Source organism: Pituophis catenifer, unplaced genomic scaffold (genome assembly GCF_029215685.1).
Source record: "Pituophis catenifer annectens isolate HBS135680 unplaced genomic scaffold, rPitCat1.0.hap2 SCAF_2, whole genome shotgun sequence".
NCBI classification, from domain to species: domain Eukaryota; kingdom Metazoa; phylum Chordata; class Lepidosauria; order Squamata; family Colubridae; genus Pituophis; species Pituophis catenifer.
In genome coordinates this window covers 83,458,117-83,484,188 of record NW_027256882.1, presented here as the reverse complement: position 1 = coordinate 83,484,188, position 26,072 = coordinate 83,458,117, and the positions used below count along the sequence as shown (strand labels likewise).

The following is a 26,072-nucleotide window of genomic DNA, read 5'->3' as shown; positions in this document are numbered from 1 at the left end:
CTATCCTTCTCTGGCTCTGCAGGTTGGCCTGGGGATCTGATGGGGGAGTTCTACTCTAGGGGGGCTGCACATTGACAGCAAACTCCACCTCCTGCCCCCCCACCTCTGCTCCCCATTTGCCCATCATTTTTAGTAGTTATGCTGATGTATTTTCTTCGTTTTCTTTTTCCTTGTTTTCTTTTATTGTTTCTATTATATTACTTTTGCTTTGCTTACGCTTCCTTTTTATTTCTTTGTTTTTTTATTGTTGTGAGTTGTCTAGAGTAGCCCCATGGTGAGACAGGCAGCAAATAAGTATCATCCTCATCATCACCATCCTCCTCCCCCTCACCTTCCTCCTCGTTATCTAGTTCCTATGGCTAATTCAAGAACTTTTTGGAAATTCTAGTAGGACTAATCAGAAGCAAATATAATATTAAAATACTATGTAAGGAATGGATGACAGGCTACTGGAGCCATATCATAGAAGTATTACAGGGATTCTAAAATGAGGCTAATAGTTTCAATTTTATGCATGCTTATTGTGGCTTAATTATTGAATTTAAGGAGAATAACACATAAATAGATACAAATAGTACAGGATTGCATTATATGAGAGGTAGATTAGCTGGGTAAGTCCATGGTTTGGACTCTTCTCAGAACACTAATGACTATTACACATGTGAGAAGCATGCTAACTAATACAATACATGAAGAAATTCCAATCTTTGAACTTTGCCAATAGATTTGTTTACCTGGGTATCTGTAAACAGAAATGTAATAGAGAGGCTTTGCAAGCCAGCCTTCAGCATGATCTTTTTGATGTCTTCTCTCCACTCAGCTGTGCCATAGTTCTTTGAAAGCTCTATTTGGAAGCATTCATAATCAGCTCTAAAAAGGAAGGAATCTGAATCAGGACATGAACTACTCCTGTAAAGATATTACTGAAGAACATCATTAGGAACATTTCAAACACTGCCACAATTGACATTGTGACAATTGACATTTTCATTACAAAATTTGTAATTATAAATAAAACAAGCCACTTTTAAAATAAAATAGCTTATTTCTTCAGCAAGAAATATATTTAAGTGAACAGGTCAAAATCTGCTTGATAAAAGTGTAATTTTTTTCTGTGTGGACTTATTTCTATCATAAGTATGGTTATGACTTATGGTTTGGCTTATGGAATAATTTTGCAGTGACCTGCTGCCTTGCAAAAATGATCCTCCCCCCAATATTTTAGTAACATACCCAGATGGTTTTGTTGCACTTCCTACCACTGGAAACAATGATCTATGTCTTCATTGATGGAATATACATTTTATTCAGTTCCTAATTCTTGGTAATTTATCTGTGGCATGCTAACTTGCAAATCCTGGCTTTGAATAATTTGCATACTGAGTAACTTGTTCACAGCTTACTAGTGCAGAAATGAATAACATGCATTCATATCTTACATATGAGATGCCAGCTTAGTCAGTGATTGTCTTCCGCTACCACCAACACCCAAGAGAAGAGCATTGCCCAATGCCTGGCGTAGAATACGTGTGATTCGGCATATGTGTGCCAAAGCGTCCATGAATAGTACTAGCTTCATCTTAGTAGTATTGATCTGATTGTATTCTTCCATGTACTCTTCTATCACATGTATAAGCTGGGAACAAAGCAAAATGTAAGAGCAATAAGACCAGTTAGCTAGGAAAGACACATTTTTGGAGGCCATTTTAGGAGAAGTGCATCCCTTTTGTCTATTATCATCAGATGCCACTGATGATAATAAATGAAATACTCTTATTTGAAAGAATAAAATTATAACCTGAGCTCCAAAAATAATATTTTTAGGCAACAAAGGGAAACACTGATTTTGATATCTGAGACCAAACATAATACACATAGAATTAGAACTAGCACACTTAGTTTTGCTGTAACGATCAGAGGTCATATCAACAAATTGAATAAGATTCCAGAATAAAATTCATTGTTTTAGCCATGATGGACTTGATTAAGTCATCTAACTCCTCATAGCCTCAACTATCTGAGCAACAGATGTGACAAACATTTGCTTACCAAAGAAGCCAGAATAATTAATGACTATAATTCATTTGGTGATCAAGAAAGCAAGCATACTGTTATCATTATTATTTCAGGCTACATGGCAGTGAATGCAAAGGACATCATTCCTTATTAAAAATCTTTACATTTTTACCCTCTGCTTAATTAACATTTTCTCAGTAAGCACACTCTCCTTCCACTTGGGAGTTCTGTGGGAAGGGTAATTACTTGCAAAGGTCAGCTGTAAAGATTTTAATGGCATTCACTGCAGTCCTATGAACATAAAACTTGTTCTCTTTCCTAGTTTATTGCATTTTTCAAGCGTAAGTACTATGCTCAAGTCATCTGTATAGCAGATTCCCAACTGTTCTTTATTACTTGCCTAAACACCAAAAGAAGCAGGGGGCTTGGGGGAAAAGTGCATAATCTAGATCTGTTCCATCCAGTTTCATCTATCATTCTCAGCATGCTTCTGGAGTTCAGTCTATCCTTGCACAACCTTATTCTTCTTCACAGAAAATTATACATACTTTTAATATATGCTTCCCGTGTTAGCCCACATGGGCAACATATGTGGAATATTTTTCCACACTTTATGTTATCCTTAACCATATTTAAATTAAACATTGTGCAGTGTGAATTAAAGATATAGCAAACAGAAGAAGCAGAGATATATCATTTGCAACCTACCTTCTCTTTGCTATCGATCAGTTCATAAAGCTTCGCATCAGACCCAGGTGTCATGAAATCTCCATAAAGAAGAGGCTCAAAAGGAACAACTTCATAAAAGCTGGTTTTCCATTCCAGCATCATGTCCTTCATCAAGTCATCAAACCAATTTCGATCTTCTTCATTAACTAGACGATCACGGAACACACGACAGCTTTCGTGATACCACAACCTCAGCAGGGGCAATTTATCCTGGCAAAGAATTATAAAGTAAGTCTTTAGTAATGTTCCATGTTTGGTTTCCACAGGACCCCAAACCATTTCTAAATTACAGATGTGGGGTAGGCAGCTGTATAGATTGAATAGAATAATACACAAATCAATAATGTAAATAAATAAATAATCTTTTCTTTACATACTGGTCTAAACCTAAAGGTTGTTTTTCCAAAAGGTGAATGGATTTTCTTGGTTTTTTTTTCCTTTGAAAATATTTCATTTCTATAGAAGCTTCTTGAATAAGAAGCAAAATATTTTCAAAGGAAAAAAACAAAAACGTTCAGTTGCCTTTTGGAAAAAAGCACCTTTGGGACAACTCAAAGACCACTGGCCAGCCTGTGCATGCCTGTTTTTTGGCTGTTTTCTGGGCCATTTTCAGGCCGTTTTCCAGGCCGGTTTTAGGCATTTTTTGGGCTGCTTTCAGGCTGTTTTCCAGTGCTCCGGCGCCCATGAAGACCAGCTGGCCGGCATGCCGTAAACCAGAAGAGCAGCTGGCGACGGCGTGTGTGCCCACAGAGAGGGCTCTGCATGCCACCTCTGGCATGCATGCCATAGGTTCACCATGACAGACCTAGATAATTGAGAAACTCCACAGGCACTGGTCTAAACAACCAGCAACTCAGACTGAAAATAGTAATTAGTAGAATCTCCCTTAAAGAAGGTTAAATTAAATATTCTCTCATTATACGGAATCTAACATTTTTTTAATGTACTCCATTTCCCAATTTGTTATACTTATTATTAAATTATTAACACTGTGATGAAGTAATAAACAAAAACCTGGTATATATCTTGGTGCTATGTATCCAAATTATTCCTTCATACTCAGATGGAGTTTGCCATTTCATATTAATCATGGATGCTTTAGATAAAAATGTGACTGGCTAAATCATACAGATGTGATTCATTTGTGGTTACCACCAAACTCAGAAAAAAGTGTTTCATTTTTTAAAATCTCAAATACATTTTAAGGAAAGTCAAAGTGAATTTCTAAATAAAAAAAATCATTTTTAATGTGATCTATGAGATACATAGAAAAGGATAATGATCAGGATTTTGATTAATTAGAAAATTAATTATAAGTCCTTTTTGGTAGGCAGTCCAGCCAATGTTATGAAAACAGCACTCACCACAATTTTAGCTGGATCTGCCATCAGCATTCCTTGGAAAACCTTGGAGAGATCCCTTAAATTAAACGTGTAATGAGATTTTGCTGGAGTGGGCAACAGTTGGGATGTGATGGTTGAATACACGTATATTGTAGCATCAACGAGAGGCTCATTTAGATTTGCTATTTGAGGGCATCCAGCTAAAAGAAAACAAAATTTCTGATCAGTCTTGCAGAGAGGACTTCTCAAAAGAGATAAAATGAATATTGGTTGCATGGCAATATAGAAACCTGCCATGGGACCAAGCAAGATAATTATTTCACAAACAGATTAAGAAAATATCCTATTATCTTTATTCCTGAATCTACATTATACCAAAGCTTTATTTGTTGTTCAATGTTCTTTTCAGTCTGTCTTAAAGCTGCTAACATTGTACTTGGTCATGCCAAATTGGAATTCTGCTCTTTCACCCCCAGTCCTCACTAGTTAACTTATTTCTTTCTTGGTTCATTTGATAATCATGTTTATGAACATGATTAATAACTAGTATTTTGAAAAATTTGGTTCCATTTCTGTGGTCTACTTCTGGTTCCCCCTTGTTTAATAGATGCAGTGATTAGGCAAGGGAAAAAGCAGTCAGTGCAACATCCCTAGGAGTAGAATGTGTGATGTCTGCTTATTTGTTTACAGTATTTATGAATAAGCATATAAGGAATTCTTGTGGTGATGGCAGAGATTTGATGACATGACTTATGCATGTAACTTAATTTATAAAAGACCAAGGTATTTATGTTTGACAGGAAAATGGAGTGAATAATTGCTTCTTATGCATAAATGGTGAAAAAAACAGAGTCAACAGGGGAATTTGTGTATCTTGGTAGAATGTTTCCTTAAATGGGATATGAATGAAGAAGTTTTAAGACAGGAAAATGCTAACAAAAAGAGAGTGCATATAATATGGTTCATTGTGAAGGACAAATGTTTGTTATAGGAAGAGAAAATTTACATTTAAAAGCATGCTTCTGTATAGGGAAGTGAGAGCTGGTTATTAGGAGAAAGAAAAAAGTAAATTGAAATGCAGTGGGAATGGATTGAGTGTGCGCTAAAGCAAAAGAGAATCAAGAAAGGATGAACGCTGAATATAAACACGAGGAACATATGAAAGAAGTACCTTAAGATGGTTTACTCATATAGAGAATGAAGGAGGGTGCAAATCAAATACACGAAGGAAGATAGAAAGGAAGGTCAAGACAAAGTGGAAGTTCCAAAAAGTCACTGTTGGACTGAGTTAATATAAACCTGAAAAAGGGAATTCTGAGAAATCTAAAGAATAAAAATCCATAAAGTATAAAATATGGAAAAATGCATGGATATTACAGAAAGATAATTTCTCATCGGTTCAAGGTTGACTCAGCCTTCCATCCTTCCGAGGTCAGTAAAATGAGGACCCAGATTGTTGGGGGCAATATTATGCTGACTCTGTAAACCACTTAGAGAGGGGTTTAAAGCACTGTGAAATGGTATATAAGTCTAAGTGCTACTGCTATTGCTATTTATAGGAAAACATGGAGAGGTTTAATATATTATGTTATTATAAACTAAGTTCAGGTATATTTTTTTCTTATTGTATCACTACAGTGGAATGGGACAACTTAGTGTGGCCAACTCTCGGTAGCCAACTTGCCATGGCCTACTGGCCCAGTCATGGAAGGACAACTCTCCATGGTCAACTCACCATGGGACAACTCGCTGCAGGACAATTTAACAATTCAAGTATTTAAAGTAATTAAAAATTATTTAAATTTTTGTCATTCACATTTCATTTTGTTCCTTCTTTTGCACCCTTTCTCTAATGATTCTATTCCACAATTTATTTGGTATTAGTGTAACTCATGTCCTGCGGCAAGTTGTCCCATAGCAAGTTAGCCATGGTAAATTGGCTGCAGTGAGTTGGCTGTAGTGAGTTGGCCTACAGCATGAGTTTCACCTACTATTTTTCGTAAATGTTTTCTTTTCTTTCTTCTTGAAATCTTGCAATATTTCAAGTGAGAACACATGAGATCTGGTGACTTTTCATTATTATTATGGTTCACTACCCAGTCAGCCATTTTTTTAGATTGGATTTGGCACTTTTATCCACCTAGTGAGTCTTTCCAAGGGACCTGGGATAGATGTTCCCAGATGTTATTGTTTAATAGTGTTAAAGGTATCATCACAGGATGTAAGCTGTTCCAAGTGAGGCAGCCTTTTGCAATTGACTGATGGTGATTTTGTCAATGTCAATAATGTTCAAGTTGTGCTCCAGATGTTTGGAGATTGCACATAAAGCATGTAATACTATTGGTAGTGTCTTGGCTTTCTTTTGTCACAGTCATTCTACTTCTATTTACAAGTCTTTCTATTTTGTAATTCTCTCCCTTACTTTCTCTTTTCTCTTATCTCCAGGTATTGCAATATCCACCATCCAGTTTTACTTGTCTTTCTTTTCAATAATTGTTAAGTCTGGGGTATTATATGACAAGTGCTTGTCTGTTTAATTCTCAGAGCACTTCTGCTTCTTCATATTTTATTATTTTGTCTGTTTTGTGGTTCGACCAGTTCTTGTTTGCAAGCAAGTGATATTTCTTGCAGATATTTGAATGGAACATTGATGCTGCTTTGTCATGCTGTTATTTGTAATCAATCTGCAATATTATATTTATAATTATTATAATTATATTGCTATTATCTATTGTACACAAACTCCTTGCTTTCCTCTAATGAAGCCCAAATCTGAAGGACACCACCCAAAATTTAAAAATAACTGAAACAGTATATTTCTAAAATGTACCACTAATATAATTCTTATCTTAAATTACTTACGGACTGGCTCTCTGTAACATATTTCTCCTAGTTTTCCAGCTAAAAATCAAGAAAAAAATTAAAATGTTTATTTTTTTTTTCAAAAAGTTCCATCTTCAAAATAGAAAAGGGGGATGGAGTTATTTTGCCCCAAGGACAGGCTGCCTTGATAGGAAACTTGTTGACCCTATCTGGAAAGTTGATTTTTTGGTTCTTGGTTCTGCTCTTGTTTTGCCATGCATCCCAATATTTTTGCTTTTGGGTGCAAGCAAGCTTTTGCTTCAATTTCAGCCACAACCTAAGTCTGTAGAGAAGTAAAACAGACTATGAACCCAATTTTTGTTATTTTGAGCAAGCTTTGTAAACCCTGTTGAAAGAAGTTGTTCAGACTGATAGTCTTTCTTTTTATAGCTACAATTTCTGATTTAATAGAAATAGAAGCAATGGCATCCAATTGTAGAAAGGTTCCTAGGCAAGAATGTGCACACTATACATAATGAAAATGTAGAGGAAAAAATTCACTGAATGGGAGCAAAATAATTTTTATTACTCCAGGAGCTATGATGTTGAGAGGGTACTATAATTTTTAAGTACCTTTAAAAAAAAATAAAAATAAAAAAAAAATCTTTTATGGCTATCTGGAGAGAGTTTTGAAAAGTTTATTGTAGGGTTTTTTATTTTATTATTTGTAGCCTGCTTTTATTATTTTTACAAATAAATTAAGGCGGCGAATATATGCACCTTCTTGCTCCTACTTTCCCCACAAAAACAACCTTTCAGTGCTCTGAAGCCAATGGAAGCAAAGGTGATTACAGATTGGCCTCAAACACATTTGTGTGAGATTGGGGAGTGGAAATAGAGTACAAACTATGCCAGGTTGAAGTATCCTCTCCCTCATAAAGACAAGAACACATTGTTTATCTTGTACTCACATACACATGACAGCATCTGGGATGAGCAAGAGAAAATTGTAGCGAAGGGAAGTTTAAAGTTGCAACCCCCTCTTCATTACCTAGCAGCCAGCAAACAGGGTCAGTTGGTGATTCAGAAAGAAAGTATTTTTCTTCTGGATTCCCAGCTTCCTTACTGTATGCTAGAAAGGCAGAGCTTTTTTCTCAGTACTGGTAGTCATTGTTTACTGACTGCAATTGGGACAGGTACTTAGGTCCTGAGGTGACACAGTTGCTAAGTGAAAAATGACCACCACAATGCTTACAAATTTATACAGGGCAACACATAGTAACTCATTGTAATGGCAAACACAGAACTGAGAAAGAGAGAGATGCTATAAAAGTCATAAATGCAGGCATCAGGCCTTACAAATGGCAGAATGTGGGGAAGCTTTTAATGACCACCTAGATGTTCTATACATTGTACATTGTGGAGCTAAAATAAGCTTGGGAATCCAGGGAACTTAAACATATTTTTCTTACAGTACATATAAAATGTACATATCTCTACACATCCTTCTTGAGGAGGGATTTCCTCAAGTACAAAATAAACAGAGATTATGTAAAACGTCTTATTTTTCAGTGGCCTGATTTTGCCTCTCACTTAGGTAATATTCTAATCAATAAGAATACTGTATAGACAATCTTGCATTTATCTGGCAGCATCTGACAGTATTCTTGAAAAAAAGATAATAAATAGCATAGGACCACTTTATAGATTCTATTATGATTTCACTGTCTGCCCAGACCGGACTAGCAATCCAAATAACAATCTGTTGGAACAACAGGATATGCCCCTCTAAAGTTACAGATAATCTAATAAGAGAGATAAGAAAAAGAAAAGGCAAGAACCTTGCTTCACATAACCCACCCATCCAACTGCCAAGAATATTGGAGAAGATTTTCTTCTTGCTGCTGTCCTCCATCTCAGTGAATGAGAGATAGTTGAAATGGCGCGTGAGGCGTGGTGTAACTGCATTTCGTCCTCCTCCTGGTGGTCCCATGGCACCAATAAAGTTAATATCCACTAATTTCTTAAAAGTACCTGAAAATGAGCAAAAGCATGCCCAAGATTAATGAAACATTAACATTAAAACACAGACCCCAGCAGACAGGTTTATAAGTATACCAGTGCAGATTTAAAACTGACCTGTCTGTTCTGAAAAACAAACAGTGTTTTGTACAGAAATTAGACACAGAACTTGTATCTTACCAATTTGTTTCCTATCATACCAGCCTTTATGATCCATCCATTGCCGAAGAAGCTCAATGGGTGGCTGGGCACCATAGGTCTCTAAGGCTGGCATGTTCATATCATCAATGAAAAAAATGAAATATCGGCCAAGCGGGGGACCAAAAACTCCCTTACGCCTGCATTTAACAAGACAAAAATCAAAATTACTGGGTGGAATACATGATACATAACAATCCTTTTTGAAGATTTATTTAATAAATATATATTGATATATATTACATATATACCTTATTTAATATACGTAGTATTAAATATTATTTAATAAACTGCCAAATAATATGTTTAATATATATTTAATATATTCTTGGCAGTGTACATAAGGTATAATAAGGCAAAAAAAAAATAAACATTCATTGTATGGTTAAAATTAAACAACAAACAATCATAAAACCCTGCAATAAATGAACTAAACAACAAAAACAAAACTAAAAGGGTAAATGATGGTGTGGCATATGACCTTAGAGAAGACTCTCCAACAGAATTCAATTTCCTGAAGTCCAACAAAGTGGGGACTAGCCTGATCTCTAATGGGAGGCTATGCTCTGTGCTGCCATGGGTCTGCAGAATTACTGGTATATGCTCCCAGTGCCGACAGTAAGAATTTATTGTAAGTGAAAAGTGATTTATTGCTCAGATACTTCACACATCTTAGAAGAGTCCTTAGTACAGAATTTCTGCAGTTCTCCCACATTACTTAATAACACAATGCCCCTCAGTAGGGTAGGTGTAAGTTATATTCACAATTTCACAGAAATGCATGTCGTACAAACCTACTTATAAACAATTAATGTCATATATAATGTTGTTTGAGTGCACATCCATAATCACTATGTTTTACCACTATGTGATTTGATTAAAAAACAATTCTGAACAGTAAGAAATAATGTTATAAAGTCAGTGATAAGTATTGATATAATGGGTAGGCATTCCAGGGGCCGTATTTCTCCAATATTCTTTTGCCCATATTATTAACGCCAAGGTTTATTTTTGCCACAGATCACAGGAGAAGTCATTCCTTAACATTTTGCTTCTTACTTCAAGCTTTTAAATTATAGGTAGATCTCTACTTACAACCAATTGTTTAGTGACTGTTTGAAGTTACAGTAGCACTAAAAAAAGTAACTTATGACCATTTTTCACACGTACAACCATTGTGGCATTCCTATAGTCATGTGACCAACATTTGAACACTTGTCAACTGATATGTATTTATGATGGTTGCAGGGTCCTGATCATCTTTTGCGACCCTCGGATAAGCAAAGGCAATGTGGCAGCCACATTCACTTAACAACCATGTTACTAACTTAACAATTGCAGCAATTTACTTAACAACTATGGAAAGAGGCAATACAATAAGATAAAAGTCACTTAACACCTGTCTTGCTTAGCAATGGAAGTGTTGGACTTAATTGTGATTATAAGTTGCAGACTACCTGTAAGCATTTTAGCAGATTTGGAAAGCAAAGTCAACTAATATATGTAAAAACAAATAAATTAAACAGGAAGAAAATTAGAGACTTGTTTTAAGACAGAGTACCTTTTATCCAGCTTGCTGTCAATGAGATCTTGGGTTTGGTTGGCTGAGGTTCGAGCAGAGAACATCAGAAAATGGCTGATATATTCTAATGGCAGGTTCTTCAGAAGCTTGTCTGCTATAGTGAGTGTTTTTCCAGTTCCTGTGGGACCAATACAAAGAACCTATATAAGGAAAAGAAAATTGTAATTATGTATTCGTGGGTACAATTGCCAAATATACATTTTTCCCCAAATGAAGCTTAATTATAACTCAGATAAAACTTGGAAAGATGAAATAACTTTTAGATTACAATCCCAATCACAAATGCAAGAATAATGCACCAACAGTTGTCATGTTTCTGGCTACTTGATAAAAGTGCTCCCAATAGTCTAATTGTGCAACCGAATGCTTGCATTGGCATAATACTAGATTGTACCTATTTGAAAATCACAACACATACATACCGGTTTGTGATTAGTCAGTAACATTTCTAAGAGATACGCCATTTGGACAGTGTTCATTGTAGGTACAATAATATCACAATAGCTGGTATCAGGCGCCATTTTAAACTCTGTAGAAGAACTCATCCAATTCTGCCAGCACACCTAAGAGAGATGAAGGTATTGATGAAAAAGAGAGATTATATGGTTTAAATTATCCTGTATCTGATATAGAAATGGACTTGCAAGTTATTACCCTTCTAGCTACAGTGGTATGAATACTTAAATGCTATTGTGCCATTGGAAAAATGATTGGCCCTCATCAGATTAATATTAGTCACAATAAGCCCAATTGGAAGTGGGTGCTGTGCTGACTCTTCCCTAAATACTGTTTCATCCAAACTGAGGATTTCTTGTCAAAGAAGATTTGGATTTGAGGGCCGGGGAAATAAAATTTAGACGGGACGTGGAAATGGGGATGGATACATGAGTGACTTTATGTTAAAAATGATCCTCCTTCCAGTATACTTTGAAAATGAAACCATGACAAGATATATTTTGAAAAGAAATGCCATCTGGAGCACTGTTTTCGATGCCATTAGCACCCATTAGCACCATCTCCACAGCTCAATCAAAGGGACAGGAAGAGATGCTCCTAACTTAGTAAGTTTCTGAGGCTCCACCTCCACTTCCCCTGAAACAAGCAAACAATCAACAACAAAATCATTATATCCTTCTCATGAACTATCAGAATTACTCCTTCAATTTTATACCCACACATACAAATGCAGGTGTGCAGATACCACTTGGTATCTATCAACACTTCCTCCTACACTGGTGAAATCTTATGAGGTGTATGATTAAACCAAACAAAAGGAAAAGGAAGGAATTAGGGAGATATGTACATGGACTGAAATATATTCTTAGCAGTAATGAATGGAGGCTAGTTCTTAATAGCTATTTTATAATTAGCAAGCCATGGCTTGCAGGTGGCCTCCAGCTAACAGCCTCTCTCTCTCTCTCTCTCTCTCTCTCTCTCTCTCTCACTTTCCCCTTTATTTTTGCAAAACAAAAATAGAAATTAGAAAGAATAACAATACAAGATGAAAGCACAACCAAGAGCCTTGGTTAGTATAGTGGACTAAAGCACTGTTATTAACATCTGCTGCTTGCAATTACTGCAAGTTCAAATCTCACCAGGCTCAAGGTTGACTCAGCCTTCCATCCTTTCAAAGGTAGGTAAAATGAGGACCCAGATTGTGGGGGCAATAAGCTGACTTTGTATAAATATACAAAAGTATGAAGGCTATTGCTTAACGCATTGTAAGCTGCCCTGAGTCTCCGGAGAAGGGCAGCATATAAATTAAAGCCAAAAAAAAAAACAAAAAAAAAAAACAGCACTTAATGCTATATAAGCATCTTAATGCTCTTAAAATTCTCTTTCACTGTTTTTAAAATATTTTTTTTCATTGATGCTATAATTTTTTTCATTGAAAACACACACTCACACACACACACACACACACACACACACACACACACACACACACACATATATGCAAGTCTTGGTGTCTTCGGGTCTTCTCCCGTGTAAGATTGAGAGCACTTTGGCAACGTTTCGGCAGAATCTCATCTGTCATCATCAGGCTTATGCAAGGGGTCTTCTGCAGCAACTGCCATTACTATTTTAAATCTGGTGCTGGTAGTCTGCTTTGCTGGGATGGCTCCACCTCTTCGTTCTGATTGGTAGGTGGGAGGAAAAGAGAGGAAGTTTCTTCTTCTTTTCCAGCACCTTAAAGCTACAGGACATGAAATTGATTTTGAAGGAACCAAATTAATCTCCAAAACTGAACACCTCAACAAGAGTATAATTATGGAAGCCACTGAAATAGAAAAACGTCCCCATAATATGAATAAACATGACGATACCTCCCGCCTACCAGACATCTGGAAACTAGCCCTTGTCAACAAACGAGTCCCAGCACCCACAGACAGAAAAATCTACACCCCAGAAGCCAGACACACACACCCCGAGACCTCCAGCCAAATCACATTCCAGCCAGCCACAAATAGAGGGACAGAAATGTGTGTGTGGAACAACACAGTAGCACCAGGATGCTGTACCGTATTTCATGCACTTGAGTCAGGAGTGTCGAGGCACTCACGGGTTGAAAGGATTAGTCAGTGACATCACAATTGCCCTGGGGACGCCCAGTTGGGGCTCCTTTCATGTCTCCAGCAGGAGCTGGAGTGAAGGACAAGAGCTCAACCATATGTCATGGCAGCTCTTGGGTCTTGAACGTGGGCTCGCTAACCTACTGTCCAGCATTTTAGTATAAATGCTATGTTATTTTAAATTTAATAAAGTCCATTCTATTTTTTAAAAAAACCAGAAGTCGACTACTTTGGAGCAATGTGTATTGTTTATGAATATAATTAAACCTTTCACCAGTATTGTAGTAAATGTATTTTAAAAATGAATTTATCAAGGTAATAGGCCAATATGATTATGTGAAGAGTCTTTGACTTGAGAATAATGAAAAATTGAATTTATTTCAATAAAACTTTGCCCCTAGGAATATGGTATTATGTAATAAATACAGATCATTTTCCTATTAGCATAGCATCTTTTAAAGTCATTCAGTCAACATTGTACCAAAATAACAGTAAAAAGGATAGATTTCTATTATTTCATTTATGACAGGATAAGACTCGCTTTAAGAGTCGCTTTATGATGAGATAGGTGGCAAACAAATTAAATAAATGAATAATTAAATGAATAAATAAATAATGAGGAGATAGCCTTTTTTTCCTTTTATAATGTTTCCTGTAAGTCTATTTGTCCTAAAGTTGGGAACTTCCTAAAAAGGTTACATGTGACCAAAGAGGGCCCTTCCACATGGGTGTCCCAAAGGTGCTTTTTCAAGAGGCAACTGGACTTTGAAAGTCCAGAAAGTCCAGTTGCCTCTTGAAAAAGCACCTTTGGGACACCCATGACCTGGATGACTGAGAATCTCCATAGACACTTCCTCATGGGGTTTTTGTATTAGTCCAGCATCATATCAAAACTTTTGTGATCTCATACTGTCATATGTGCTTGGCATTGTGTCTATTTATTCCCAGCTCAGCTGCAATGTATGTGAAATCACACATCTGAAATGCCGAGGCTTATCCATGGGCCATTTCTTTACCATCAGTGGCCTTTGCTTTACCCCCGTTCTTGATTTCTGGTCTTAACCTAGCCTCCCCCTTCTAACAGAGTCTAGCCACTAGAGCATCATGCTGAGATACTACCATTGTCAGCACTTCAACCTGCATTTACTCTAGTGCTGACATAAGAAGGAGAAGCGAAGGCATCTGGAAAGGGACGTTTGACTTTTCACCTACTTATTTTCTCTGGAGATAATATCCCCTAGGAGATGGGATGGGAGGGGGGAAATTCCTTTGAGTTGGAGTAGATTAGGGGTAGAATGACTTGGAAGATGGCCAATGAGTGCAGGGGAACTGAAAGGGAGGGTTTGGGGGCTGGACGTCAGTGTTGGCTTCATTTGGAGTTGGGTTAGTCACTGATTAGCAACCAGTCAAAATGGTGTATTGCTAATCAAATGCATATAAAATATACCAAAAATGTGGATGGGGGATGACATTGATTGAATGATGTACAGTTTGCACTCTTCTGTAAAAGGAGACTTTGATTGATTCATGGTCTTGTTTGAGTTTGGAAGCTGACGATTGTGTATTAGAATAGAAAAGAATAACAGAGTTGGAAGGGACCTTGGAGATCTTCTAGTCCAACCCACTGCCCAGGCAAGAAACCCTACACCACTTCAGAAAAATGGTTATCCAATATCTTTTTAAAACCTCCAGTGTTAGAGCATTCACAACTTCTGGAGGCAAGTTGTTCCACTTATTAATTGTTCTAACTGTCAAGAAATTTCTCCTTAGTTCTAAGTTGCTTCTTTCCTTGATTAGTTTCCACCCATTGCTTCTTGTTCTACCCTCAGGTGCTTTGGAGAATAGCTTGACCTCCTTTTCTTTATGGCAGCCCCTGAGATATCGGAACACTGCTATCATGTCTTCCCTAGTCCTTCTTTTCATTAAACTAGACATACCCAGTTCCTGCAACAGTTCTTCATATGTTTTAGTCTCCAGTCCCCTAATCATCATATTAGTTCATTGTTTAAACTCCTTTTAAGGGGCTGGGGAGTGAAAATGGTAGTGATATGTAACTGGAGTCTCTCTAATCTTGACTGTGAGGTTTGATAGCCTTTAGTTACACTCAGGGTAGATTTTTACAATGAAGTTGAATAACAATTTACTTGTTCTGTCATTTATTGCTGGTACTGAAGTTGGATTTTTTAGTTGTGACTTGGCACAAATGGGTTGTTTTAAAGGGTGTTTCCTTTATTAGTTAAAGCCATTTGCATTTGTTTTGCTACTTTCACTTATAGACCCAGAAATCTTTTTCCAGCTCTCTCTCTCTGACTTAGACGCCTGCACCCACACACATATGGTTAAATAACATCCAAGCACCTTTTCTCAAGCTAACATTCCAACTCTGTGAGAAGATGAGGACCAATGATTCTCAGCTCAGAGTAGGCAGTTATATAAGCAATCAGCAACCATTCAGCTTCAAGGTCCTGAAGCATCACAGCAAGAATGCATTAATTCCTGAGAGAGGCAGGAATTTGCACCTTTGTGCATTAAAGAGGCACTAAGACATACAGATAGTATGGTAGCAGTGGAAAATTAAGTATTTTATTTGGCTTGATTCTTGTTTGCAATCAAGATTCTTAACTAACCAAATGGAGTCTGTGGGCCTTTTGCTAACAGTAATCTGGGAAATAGGTTAAGCTATGAAAAGTTAGAGAGCCCATGATTTATTGCTGAGTTTTGGTTGAGGGAGCCAAATGCTGAAAAGTCACACTTCCTCAAGAGTGAAAACAATTGTTGTGCCTTTCAAAATATACAATCTTTTAAAGCTTTACTAATTAGCATTTGCCTGACAAGCTACAATTAATATTCTTAGATTTAAAATTTGGGGAGAAAGTATAGTAGTTAAAAAATTAGTTACCAATGGTTGTTTAGAAAATTCATATCAAAGCTGATTCTTAACAGGGCCTTCAACATTGGGAAAAATGGCATATTACTCTGAAATGTTCTTTCTCTACAAATATTCAAGCCAGGCATTTGTAGTTCATTATTGTATCACTCTCCATAACCATTTAAAATAACAATACACATACAAAATATGCTAGTTAAGTTTATGGAAATATATGCATTATGCAATTTTATCTACTGGTATTGCAAAGTTTAATGTTCTGATTGTATGGCCATAATGGTAGGGTGAGAAAATTATTTTTGGACTCCAGCAGATAAACGGCTCTGTGAAGCTGTGAACACACTCAATTGATTTTTTTGAATGATTTGAAACATGGCCACAGTATTAAAAATTCCATGCTCTTGATTTGAGAGTGATGATTGAACCTCTGAAGAATTAATCTCAAAAAGTATAATATTATATGATAATGACTGAAGTTAGAGCAATAATTTACGCATGCCTGGATAGAGCAGATTATTTGCTCTTTGGGCACTTGAATCTGTAATTGACTTGGATATATATATATATATATATATATATATATATATATATATATATATATATATATATATATATATATCTCTGTGTGTGTGTGTGTGTGTGTGTGTGTGTGTGTGTGTTTTTCTTTTTCGTAGGTGTTATGTGTCTTTCTCTTTAGCCAGGTTCTATCTACATAAACCAAGATGTTATGCAGCCCTAGTTCAGTGAAATCACAATTCACTAGTTTCTGGGCTTTTTTTTTTTCAGTTAGCCACACCCTCATCTCATGTATCCTCCCTGTAAAGGTACAATATTTGTTTTTCTTTATTTTTCGTAGGTTTTATGTGTCTTTCTCTTTAGCCAGGGTCTACCTACGTAAACCAAGATGTTATGTAGCCCTAGTTCAGTGAAATCACAATTCACTAGTTTCTGGGCTTTTTTTTTTTTTCTCTTTCTGGCAGCCAGCAGACCCTTTCTTTTCATTTTTTTTATCCTTTCTCACAAAATTCTTCAAAGCTTTAACATGCCTTTTTTGTAAATCCAATATAGGAAAATTATTCAGGTCACTCTCTTGATTTGTTATTTGTATATCCCTTTTAATTATTAAGATATGTCAGTTTTTTTTATATGTCCAGTGTAGCATCTTTTCCATCTTGTAGCCTGTCATTTTTAAATTCACTTTCAGATAAGTCACAATCTTGTCAGGTAAATCTTGTTCCTCTTTCATAAAATCTTTTAAACATAGTCTATCTTTATAGGTAGATACTCTTAAAATTAACTTTTGAGTCCATTGTTCAAAAATACCCTTCAATATGTCCAATGTTAAAATGTTTTGCTTCATTCTATATTAGTACGTCAAATGTAAGTTTTCCTAATTGTAATCTTTAGTTGTTTCTAGTTCCCTCTAGTGTCCAGTGTTCAAATTAACGTTTAAAACTTACCTTATGCTGTATAATTTGTCAATCCAAGGGTTCATAATAGTAAAAAAGCAGTTTACAAGCAATTTCTGAAATGACTAAAAAAGGAAGTATGCAACTCCAGCGTCCCTTTGAAGTGTCCACAATGGTTGAGCAAGATACCTATTTCCTTGTCTCCCATAGATCTAACTGCCTCCCCTGAGATCTAAACCCACCAACCACTGTTCTGCAGTCTCCCCATGAGGAGCAACTGTATGGGAAACTTATGGGTGATCTCAGGTTCTATCACTATCCAGAGAGGCATTACAGAGAACTGATCTACTTGCTACAGACTTAAAGAATAGGCATAATCTGATATACAAGTAGCCGTAACTCTGTTGCTAAGTGACGCAATAATTAAGGGAATCATCACATGACTGCATTGGATTTAGGCTTTCAATTGCACTGTGGTCAATAAATGTATCACTGTAGACTGCTAAGTACAATATAATGTGATCATGACCTGCAACTTCTGGCCACTTCTCCATTGATTATTCTTGTAGAAAGCTGGCTGTGAAAGTTGGAAATGGTGATTAAACATATGCAGCATGCTGTAAGCATCACAAATGTACACGATTGCAAAGTGTCCAAAGTGCAGCCATGTGACCATGGGGATGCTTCAATGGCCAGAAGTTCAAGGACCTTGTAAATCTACTTTTTCACCATTGTTATAAGTTCAAATGGTAACCGAACAAGATGGTTGATAGGTGAGAACTACAGCTGTAGCCCTTTTACAAATTAATTTGAGAGAAACAATTCATTAGCAGATGTAGTAACCCTGTATAACTTGCAGGGTTGTAAATATAATAAAAATATTAAATAAAATTATAAACATAATATACCACCTCTACAATATCTTCATCCTCATCTTCTTCAATATTACTAATTCCAGCATCATCCAGTTTATAGTCGTAAACCAATCCTTTTTCTGGGAATAACAGTTTAACCTATGGAGTGAAAACATGATGAGTAGAAATAAGTGTGGAGATAACATTAGAGTGATTCCATCCAATTTGTCTCCCAAAATGATTCAGAAAGAAATTACCATATCAGTGGTATCTGTCAGATTGGCCTAGCAATAATGAAATACACAGGTTTTAGAAATGTACAACATCTTTCTTCAAGCCGTTTCCCTTATATGAAGCAAAGATTCAGAAGAAGAGCAGACGACATAAGATGTCTCACTAGGAACAAACAAGAAGTAAAAGAATAAAAAAACCTAAAGACCTGGCAGGACAGAAATAGAAATCAGAATAGATAGATTCAGAAGAAGAGCAGACGACATAAGATGTCTCACTAGGAACAAACAAGAAGTAAAAGAATAAAAAAACCTAAAGACCTGGCAGGACAGAAATAGAAATCAGAATAGATAGATAGATAGATAGATAGATAGATAGATAGATAGATAGATAGATAATCTCAGATTGAACTCTGAGAAGAAAAAATGCATAACTCTACCACAGTGGTAATAGACAGACAGAGATTAAGACAACAAATACAGAAACGAGCAATAAATAAATATATTGGAAGAATAGAATAATATGAGAATATATTGAAAATGAATTTTAAGGAATATACTATAGATAAAGAAAATAGATGGTTAAAATAAAAAATATTTGTATTAAAATTCAGTTTTACTTTCCAATTTGTTTTATTTGTAAGTTTTCCTTTTGTAAAATAAAATTTCCCCACCCCAACCATGGAAGGAAGATACAAAAACCCAATTAATTGTTCAGATTTCTAATTCTGAATATTTTCTATTGCAGCTCCCTTCCTCTGGAATCAGAGGTAAGGACAGCACCTTCTCTCCTTGGGTTTCTGAAAGCTTTGAAAACCTGGTTTGGTCCTAGGCTGGAGCTTAATGTTTAATACTGTATTTGTTCAATCTTAACCTAGGCTGTTTATTTTAATATTTTTATATATTTTATTTCTTTATTATTTCTTTACTATGAAATTTATTTGCCACCCATCTTGTGTTCAATGACTCTGGGCAGCATTCAACATAAAAGCATTAAAATCATAAATTACAAAATAATACAGCAGATAAAATCTTTAACACACATGTCAAAGGAGGCAGATGCATGGCAGGAGGAAATAGGTTTTAATTAGTCAACCACCTTCACTGTGAATCTCCCTCCAAGCCATCTCCAAGCCATCTGGCAGAGCCAGGTCTTAAGGCTGCTATGAAAAATTAGGAGGGTAGAAGCTACCTCAAGGGTAGGAGCCAGGGGTGGGTTCTACTTACCTTTACTACCGGTTCGCAATGGGATTGCCGATGCGCAGATCGCCGATGACGACATCCGGGGTGGTGGGCAGGGCCTCCTGCAGGTTTTACTACCGGTTCTTGCGAACCGGTCCAAACCGGGAACAACCCACCACTGGTAGGAGCCATGGCAGAGAAGGCTCTTCTCCTGGATCATATTAACTGAAATTCCTTGGCTGATGGGATCTGCAGTACACTCCCTCTGCTAGCACAGGTGGGGTGGGCCAGTCCCATCAGGGTGAGAAGTTCCTCAAGAAGTTCCTGAAGCATAGCCTGGACCCATGCCATGCAGGACTTTAAAGGTGATAACTAACATCTTGAATTGCACTCGGAAGCAAACTGACAACCAATGCAGTATTTTAGCTGTCTTTACAACTTTTCTAGTTTTATATGCTGCCCAGAGTCCACTGCAGTTGGGCAGCCAATTTAAACAAACAAACAATTATAATATTGAGTTTGGGTCAAACTGGTTATTGGTGGTTCAAAAAAAGGAATCTGTGAAGGTGCCATTATGAACTGATGATATCCCTTTCCCATTAACTTGCCTTCTCATCTGACATCTTCTTTCTTAACCAATTACTGAAGGCGATTCGACTTTGGACATCTCCAGTTGCACCAACACTCCAGATCAAAGCAAATATAAACCAGGATTCTATCAGTTCACCAATACGGGCTGTCTTCTCTGGAGGCATTTTTTTCATTCCCTGAAGAATCAATTAACAAAATACACTTATTTCTAAAACTTCTCAAATATTCAGTATTTATGTTTGATTTATTAACGTATTCCATTTCTATCCATTTACCTTGCTACTCAAGTAAATACTTCTGTGCCTAATTTTTTTTAAGCAATCTTAAATAGACATACAATTAAAATGAACATTAAATTAATGAACATTTATGATCATAATCTGGAGCCATTTCAGTTGGATTTATGGCTGGAAGGTTACTAAAACTGCTTTGACATCTTAGTTGATAAACCCATGCTAGAAAATAGATGAAAGTATGGTCCTGCTTGTTCTCCTGAATCTCTTGGTGACTTTTGATACTATTATCTATAGTGAATAATTGCCCTCTGTCCAAATTATTTAAATAGCAAGCAGAAGTGCTGAATTAACAGTTGAGATTGCATATCTACTGTATAAACAACAGTAATATGTTCCTTTGACAATATATAGTCAAAAAGGGGCTACTTAGCAATGGGAAATTCTTTGTGAAGAGGTTTAGGTACTCCCAGCACACCTTGTGTTTTCTAAAATTCCTCAACAGAAAATGCCAAGGTCTTCAGCATGTCTAAAGAATTGAATACCTATTCTAATGAGTTGTCAAAGTAGGAAAAAGTTGGCAATATAATTTCCTCATTCAAATGAAATCCAGAAATACCTTTGATAGAAAGTAAAAAATTAGGTAAAATGCCACTCTTGTAAACTCGCAAAGCATCCCTGGCCCTGACCCTGACAACCTTATTTCAATGAATGATCATAAATGGTGAGTTTCCCCCTTGCAGGTAAAAAATACAAAAAAGCTTCAAAAAGGAAATACTGGTGAGGGTGATACAGAAATGTTAGTCAGACCTTTTAAAAATAGTTGGATGACAGGAATATTGTATAATTGGAACATGAATCGCTGAAATGGACAGAAGATAAATCCATAAATAAAAAATTGCTTAAACCTTTACAATAAAAAGATAAGGAACACTTAAACACTACAACCACAGATGCTGCCGATAATGATTCCTCTACATCAAGGGTGTCAAATTTGTGGCCCGTGGGCTGATTGCGTCACACACTGGTCCCGCCCCCACCCAGTTTAGCAAAGGGAAAAAATCCCGATATGTTAGGTGATGCTGCCATAACGACGCAACTTTCACACCCCTGCTCTATATCATGAGTAAAAGAAGGAAGGGTGCCATGCTAACATCCCAATTTCAGGCATAGTGTTCAATGTTAGCATGGGGGGAGGACTCTGGAATGGATGTACAGGATTTGGTTTGGTTTTGTGGTTTAAATGAGCTTTCAAATAATTATATTTCTTTTCTTAGGCTTAATGGAATTCTTTTTAATTTGTTTGCTGCCAAAAGTTTCTTGGGTAGATAGGTAGTTATATAGATTGGACAGAGAAATAAATATATGTGGCTTTGTAAGATTTCTGTACTAATGATTTTTGGGCAGCCTGAAAGACAAAAGCAATCCCAATTATCACCAATCCAGCTGTGTGATTCAAGATTTAGATGACGTAGACTCCTGTGATTTATCACAAAGAGATGTGGAATTCCAGGAGGTGTGAACAGGAGAGATCTAGTCCTAGACCCCTATTTGTGGTATTTCATAGGACTCTAGCCTCTCTCCATTAGTATTTATCTACATGAAACTGCTGGGTGAGATCATCTGCTAGCATGGAATGATCATCGTTATAAAGATATAATCAGCTATACAAGTCTACTCCTTGCTGATCAGCTGAGGCCATTCGGATTCTTTTGTCTAGAGGTTGTGGGGTTTTGCATGGGAAGTACAGCAGGGGTCGGTTCCACTTACCTTTACTACCAGTTCATAACGGGAGCACATATGCAGAACGTCCATGATGACATCTGGGTGGGTGGGTGGAGCCTCCCGCTATCATTACTACCAGTTCGCAAGAAACGGACCAAACCGGGAGCAACCCACCACTGAAGTACAGTCTTCAGCTCAATCCTAGTAAGATTTTGTTGATGTTAGGATCTCTTGGATCCCAGGACCTTCCTTAAGTAGTTCTAGATATGGTCTTATTCTTCCAGGCAGAACTGCTACCTAATTTGGGAGATTCCTTGGACTGCACGCATGTAATTTTCTTGGATTGGGAGGCACTCAGAATCACCCAGATCTTAGTCATTTCCTGGCTAGACTTTTGATAAGATAAGTATCTTTTTCCTTTCTGGAGAAGTTTCTGACGGCCATCATTAGTGTTTTTTTTAACGGAAAAACTTGATGGTTGTTGATATAGTTTCCTCAACAATTTAGGCAACGTGGACAAAATGTGATAATTAAAGGATGAGGAGGGAAATAATAATCTGATCCACAGAAAGCTGATTTCAGCAATAGTTCCTGACTCCTTCTGCCACTCTGAGACTCTCACATACTGAGGCCAACTGAAGATACTTAGGCAGGTAAAGAAGGCCAAGATCTTGGCAGAAATATTATGAAAGATCCAGAACACTTGAAGCAGGTATATCCAATCTATATATCCTTATCTTTCTGTGCTAAGACAGCTAGTCTTATCTCTTTGTGGAAACTGCTATAAATTGATCGCAGTTGAGAAAACCCTTGATTAGATTCTCGGTGCACGATAGAACTGGATACTAGGAAACAGATCAAGGAGAAAGCATGATGAAACAGCTCTTTTGGAGCTCCAATTAATATATGAAAGAAAAATGTGTGTATGTGTTTGTGTGTGGGGGGGGAATCGAAGCAATAACAAATGTTAATTAATGGCAAAATTTAACAAAGGAAGCTAACAACATGTGTACATGTTACCATTCAAACTGTGCAGCATCATCCCCTCCCAATTTCTCTTTCATTTCATGATCAGTTGCTGTGATGAGGCCTTGGGATAAGTATGTGAGAGAAAATTGTGTTGTGAAAATGCTTAAGGAAAACTTCTATACAAACTGCAAATAGGAAATGCCCGAGGGGACACTGAGGCTTTATTAACTGAAAATAAGCTTCTTCAACACTGACCACATTTAAATTTTGTCAGTCTCTTGAGCTTCTTTAACAGAACAAGAACTAGAATCTCCAGATGAATTAAGAAACATACAAAAGCAACAACACAGATTAATGCTTGAGAGGAATTGTGAAAAGATTCAGTACAATCTAAACAAGTAACTTGTATAAAGTGTCAACAAAATGACCATTGGGAAATTATTTTATTGCAAAAAGAAATGCCAATTGCTTGAGCTGTGCTATGTAGTCAGCCAGGATGGGGTGTTTTTTTAAAATTTATTCTTAATTAACAGAATTTTTTAAGACGTTAGGGCTTTAACAATTCCCAGGGCCTCACCCCTGAGCGCCCGATGGTCTGCTTAACATCCTTATTAGGGAGAGCAAGGGTGAAAGCCTTTAAGTGAGGTAATCATATGGTTATCTCATTTAACAATCAAGATGACCTGCAACCATAATGGGCAAGTTCCACTATGGTCATAAGACAAGGACTACCTGTACTATATTGTGGTACTAGAGTTGTGAGTACATCTTAGATGTTTCTTTGGAGAATGGCATTCATCTTCTTGACTTTTGCTTTTCTAGTGTATCTGCTTAGCATGCTAGCCACTGCTTTTCTTAGGCTTGCATTTTTTTGAATAGCCAAGTCTTATCCTTAATTTCCACATCTTCTGTAGATCCACTTCTCTCCAAGTTGTTTTGATCTTAATCTCCAACCCCATTTTCCAATGCAGTATATACGGCTGTTCTTCTTGATCATGTAGCTAAGCATCTCCAGGATTAAAGCAGCTGTAGAGTATACCAGTTCATTGGTTTGAGTTATAGTGGTAGTAGAGATTGGCTCTATTGGCATCAACTACCGTATTCTCTGATGGTACTTCTCCACTGAGTCTTGGTAATTAGTCTCAAGGCTTGACTGTAACTAGTTTATCCACATCTTGTACCTCATATCAGCTGCTGCACTCTGTAATGAAGAGGGTGGCAATGATATTGCAGCTTCAGGTGTTGGCTGCACATTCAGTTGTTTTTCCATGTCTTCTTAAGTCTTGGATATAATATGTAATTGTAGAGCAGGTTACTCTTCATTATGTTGAAACACTAGGTAACTAGCTGTTTTTCAGTTAGTATGAACATGGGTCTTTATCCATACATAATTCCCTCATACATTTCAAATATTCCCTCTCATTAAGTCTACTGTTGTAGTAACATTTCATCATTTCCAGCTTTTCTTGTGTTGCCCACATATGATTTGTTCCAGTAGCCCACTTATCATCAGATTGTCCTGATTCCCCAACATGTGGTGTGGTCCTTGTTAATCTGGGCAACATCTGAGCTAGTGTGACTCTCCTAGTTCATGTTGTAGGTAGGCAGGTTAAATCCTAGGGGTTCATTGCCCAAGGACCCCTAATGATACGATTATTAGCTGGGATTCAAAATCCAGCTACCTATACATATACACATATACATACATACATACAATTGTTATAATAATGCATTATAATGCAACTATCCTTTATATCTATTTTTTCCATTCCAGTGTTTCCATTGGGAATATGAGCATCATGTAATCCTACCTCGATGGGAATGAAGGGTTGAAAAAAACAGTCCAATAACTTTTGAAGGCTTTTTGTCAAGTTAGAATCAGTGGAGGCAATTATTTCTTTCACTGAATTTCTGACAAAACTGATAGATTCCTGAAATGAAGGAAGACCCAGAGTTAATTGTTTTTAGATTTATCTTGAACCTTTATGTTTTCCTCCTCTTTTATTCTAGCAGCTAACTCTTCTATAATCACTGCTTTTTAAGTAGTACTTTTTAATACTCTTCAGTTCAGCTAGAGAACAGGCACCAGCAGAGACTGAACAACCTTGCTGGGTGTAACTAACACTGATATTAACAAGAGTGAAAACATGTGCAATTGAATTTTAAATCTTTTACATTAATATCCATTCTTTGCAGTTCAGGGCATTCACAGCCAGGCATCTGTGGATTGTGATGGACTGAGGATATGGAACACATTAAAAAAAAAGAGAGTTAAAACTGCCAAACTTACACTACAGTCAAAATCCAAGTCAAGCTCTTGTTGCAGCTAATTTTACAAAAAATGAAATTATATTAGAGGCTCCAAACACTGACCTCCAATGTAACATATAATTTGGCTATGTTCAGGAATTGAAATAATTGCTAAGAATAGACTTGACATGGCAAATATAGGTTTCAGAGCTATTTGTTTTTCTAGGTTAATGGAAGAAAAAAAATTAATCTGAATTTAGCATGACAAGGGGATAAAGACCAGAAATATTTTCTTGTGCATCTTAGGAGGTGGAGCCTTTCCAAACAACACTGTTACTGTTTTAATATTAATATCCCAAGAAACATTGCAGGGAAGCATGAAAATTAGCATTCTCACCAACCTACAACTCACATTACAAACAAGTGAAAAAAGAACTCAAAAATGCCAAAGTCTGATATTAACCCTGAAGCATACAT

General features: G+C 36.7%; 1 protein-coding gene across 1 annotated transcript in view; it reads right to left on the bottom strand.

The window, feature by feature from the left end:
• DNAH1 (dynein axonemal heavy chain 1) overlaps positions 1-26,072 on the bottom strand; it is a 163,992-nt gene that overhangs the window by 44,706 nt on the left and 93,214 nt on the right. Inside the window, exons 38-49 of the mRNA XM_070933699.1 lie at positions 25,157-25,276; positions 20,436-20,594; positions 18,473-18,574; positions 11,115-11,255; positions 10,672-10,832; positions 9,093-9,250; positions 8,751-8,924; positions 6,951-6,989; positions 4,110-4,288; positions 2,725-2,955; positions 1,440-1,636; positions 735-870 (exon numbers count right to left, since the gene is read on the bottom strand). Coding sequence (XP_070789800.1) covers positions 735-870; positions 1,440-1,636; positions 2,725-2,955; positions 4,110-4,288; positions 6,951-6,989; positions 8,751-8,924; positions 9,093-9,250; positions 10,672-10,832; positions 11,115-11,255; positions 18,473-18,574; positions 20,436-20,594; positions 25,157-25,276 — 1,797 coding nt within the window. The remainder of the gene's footprint in view (positions 1-734; positions 871-1,439; positions 1,637-2,724; positions 2,956-4,109; positions 4,289-6,950; positions 6,990-8,750; positions 8,925-9,092; positions 9,251-10,671; positions 10,833-11,114; positions 11,256-18,472; positions 18,575-20,435; positions 20,595-25,156; positions 25,277-26,072) is intronic.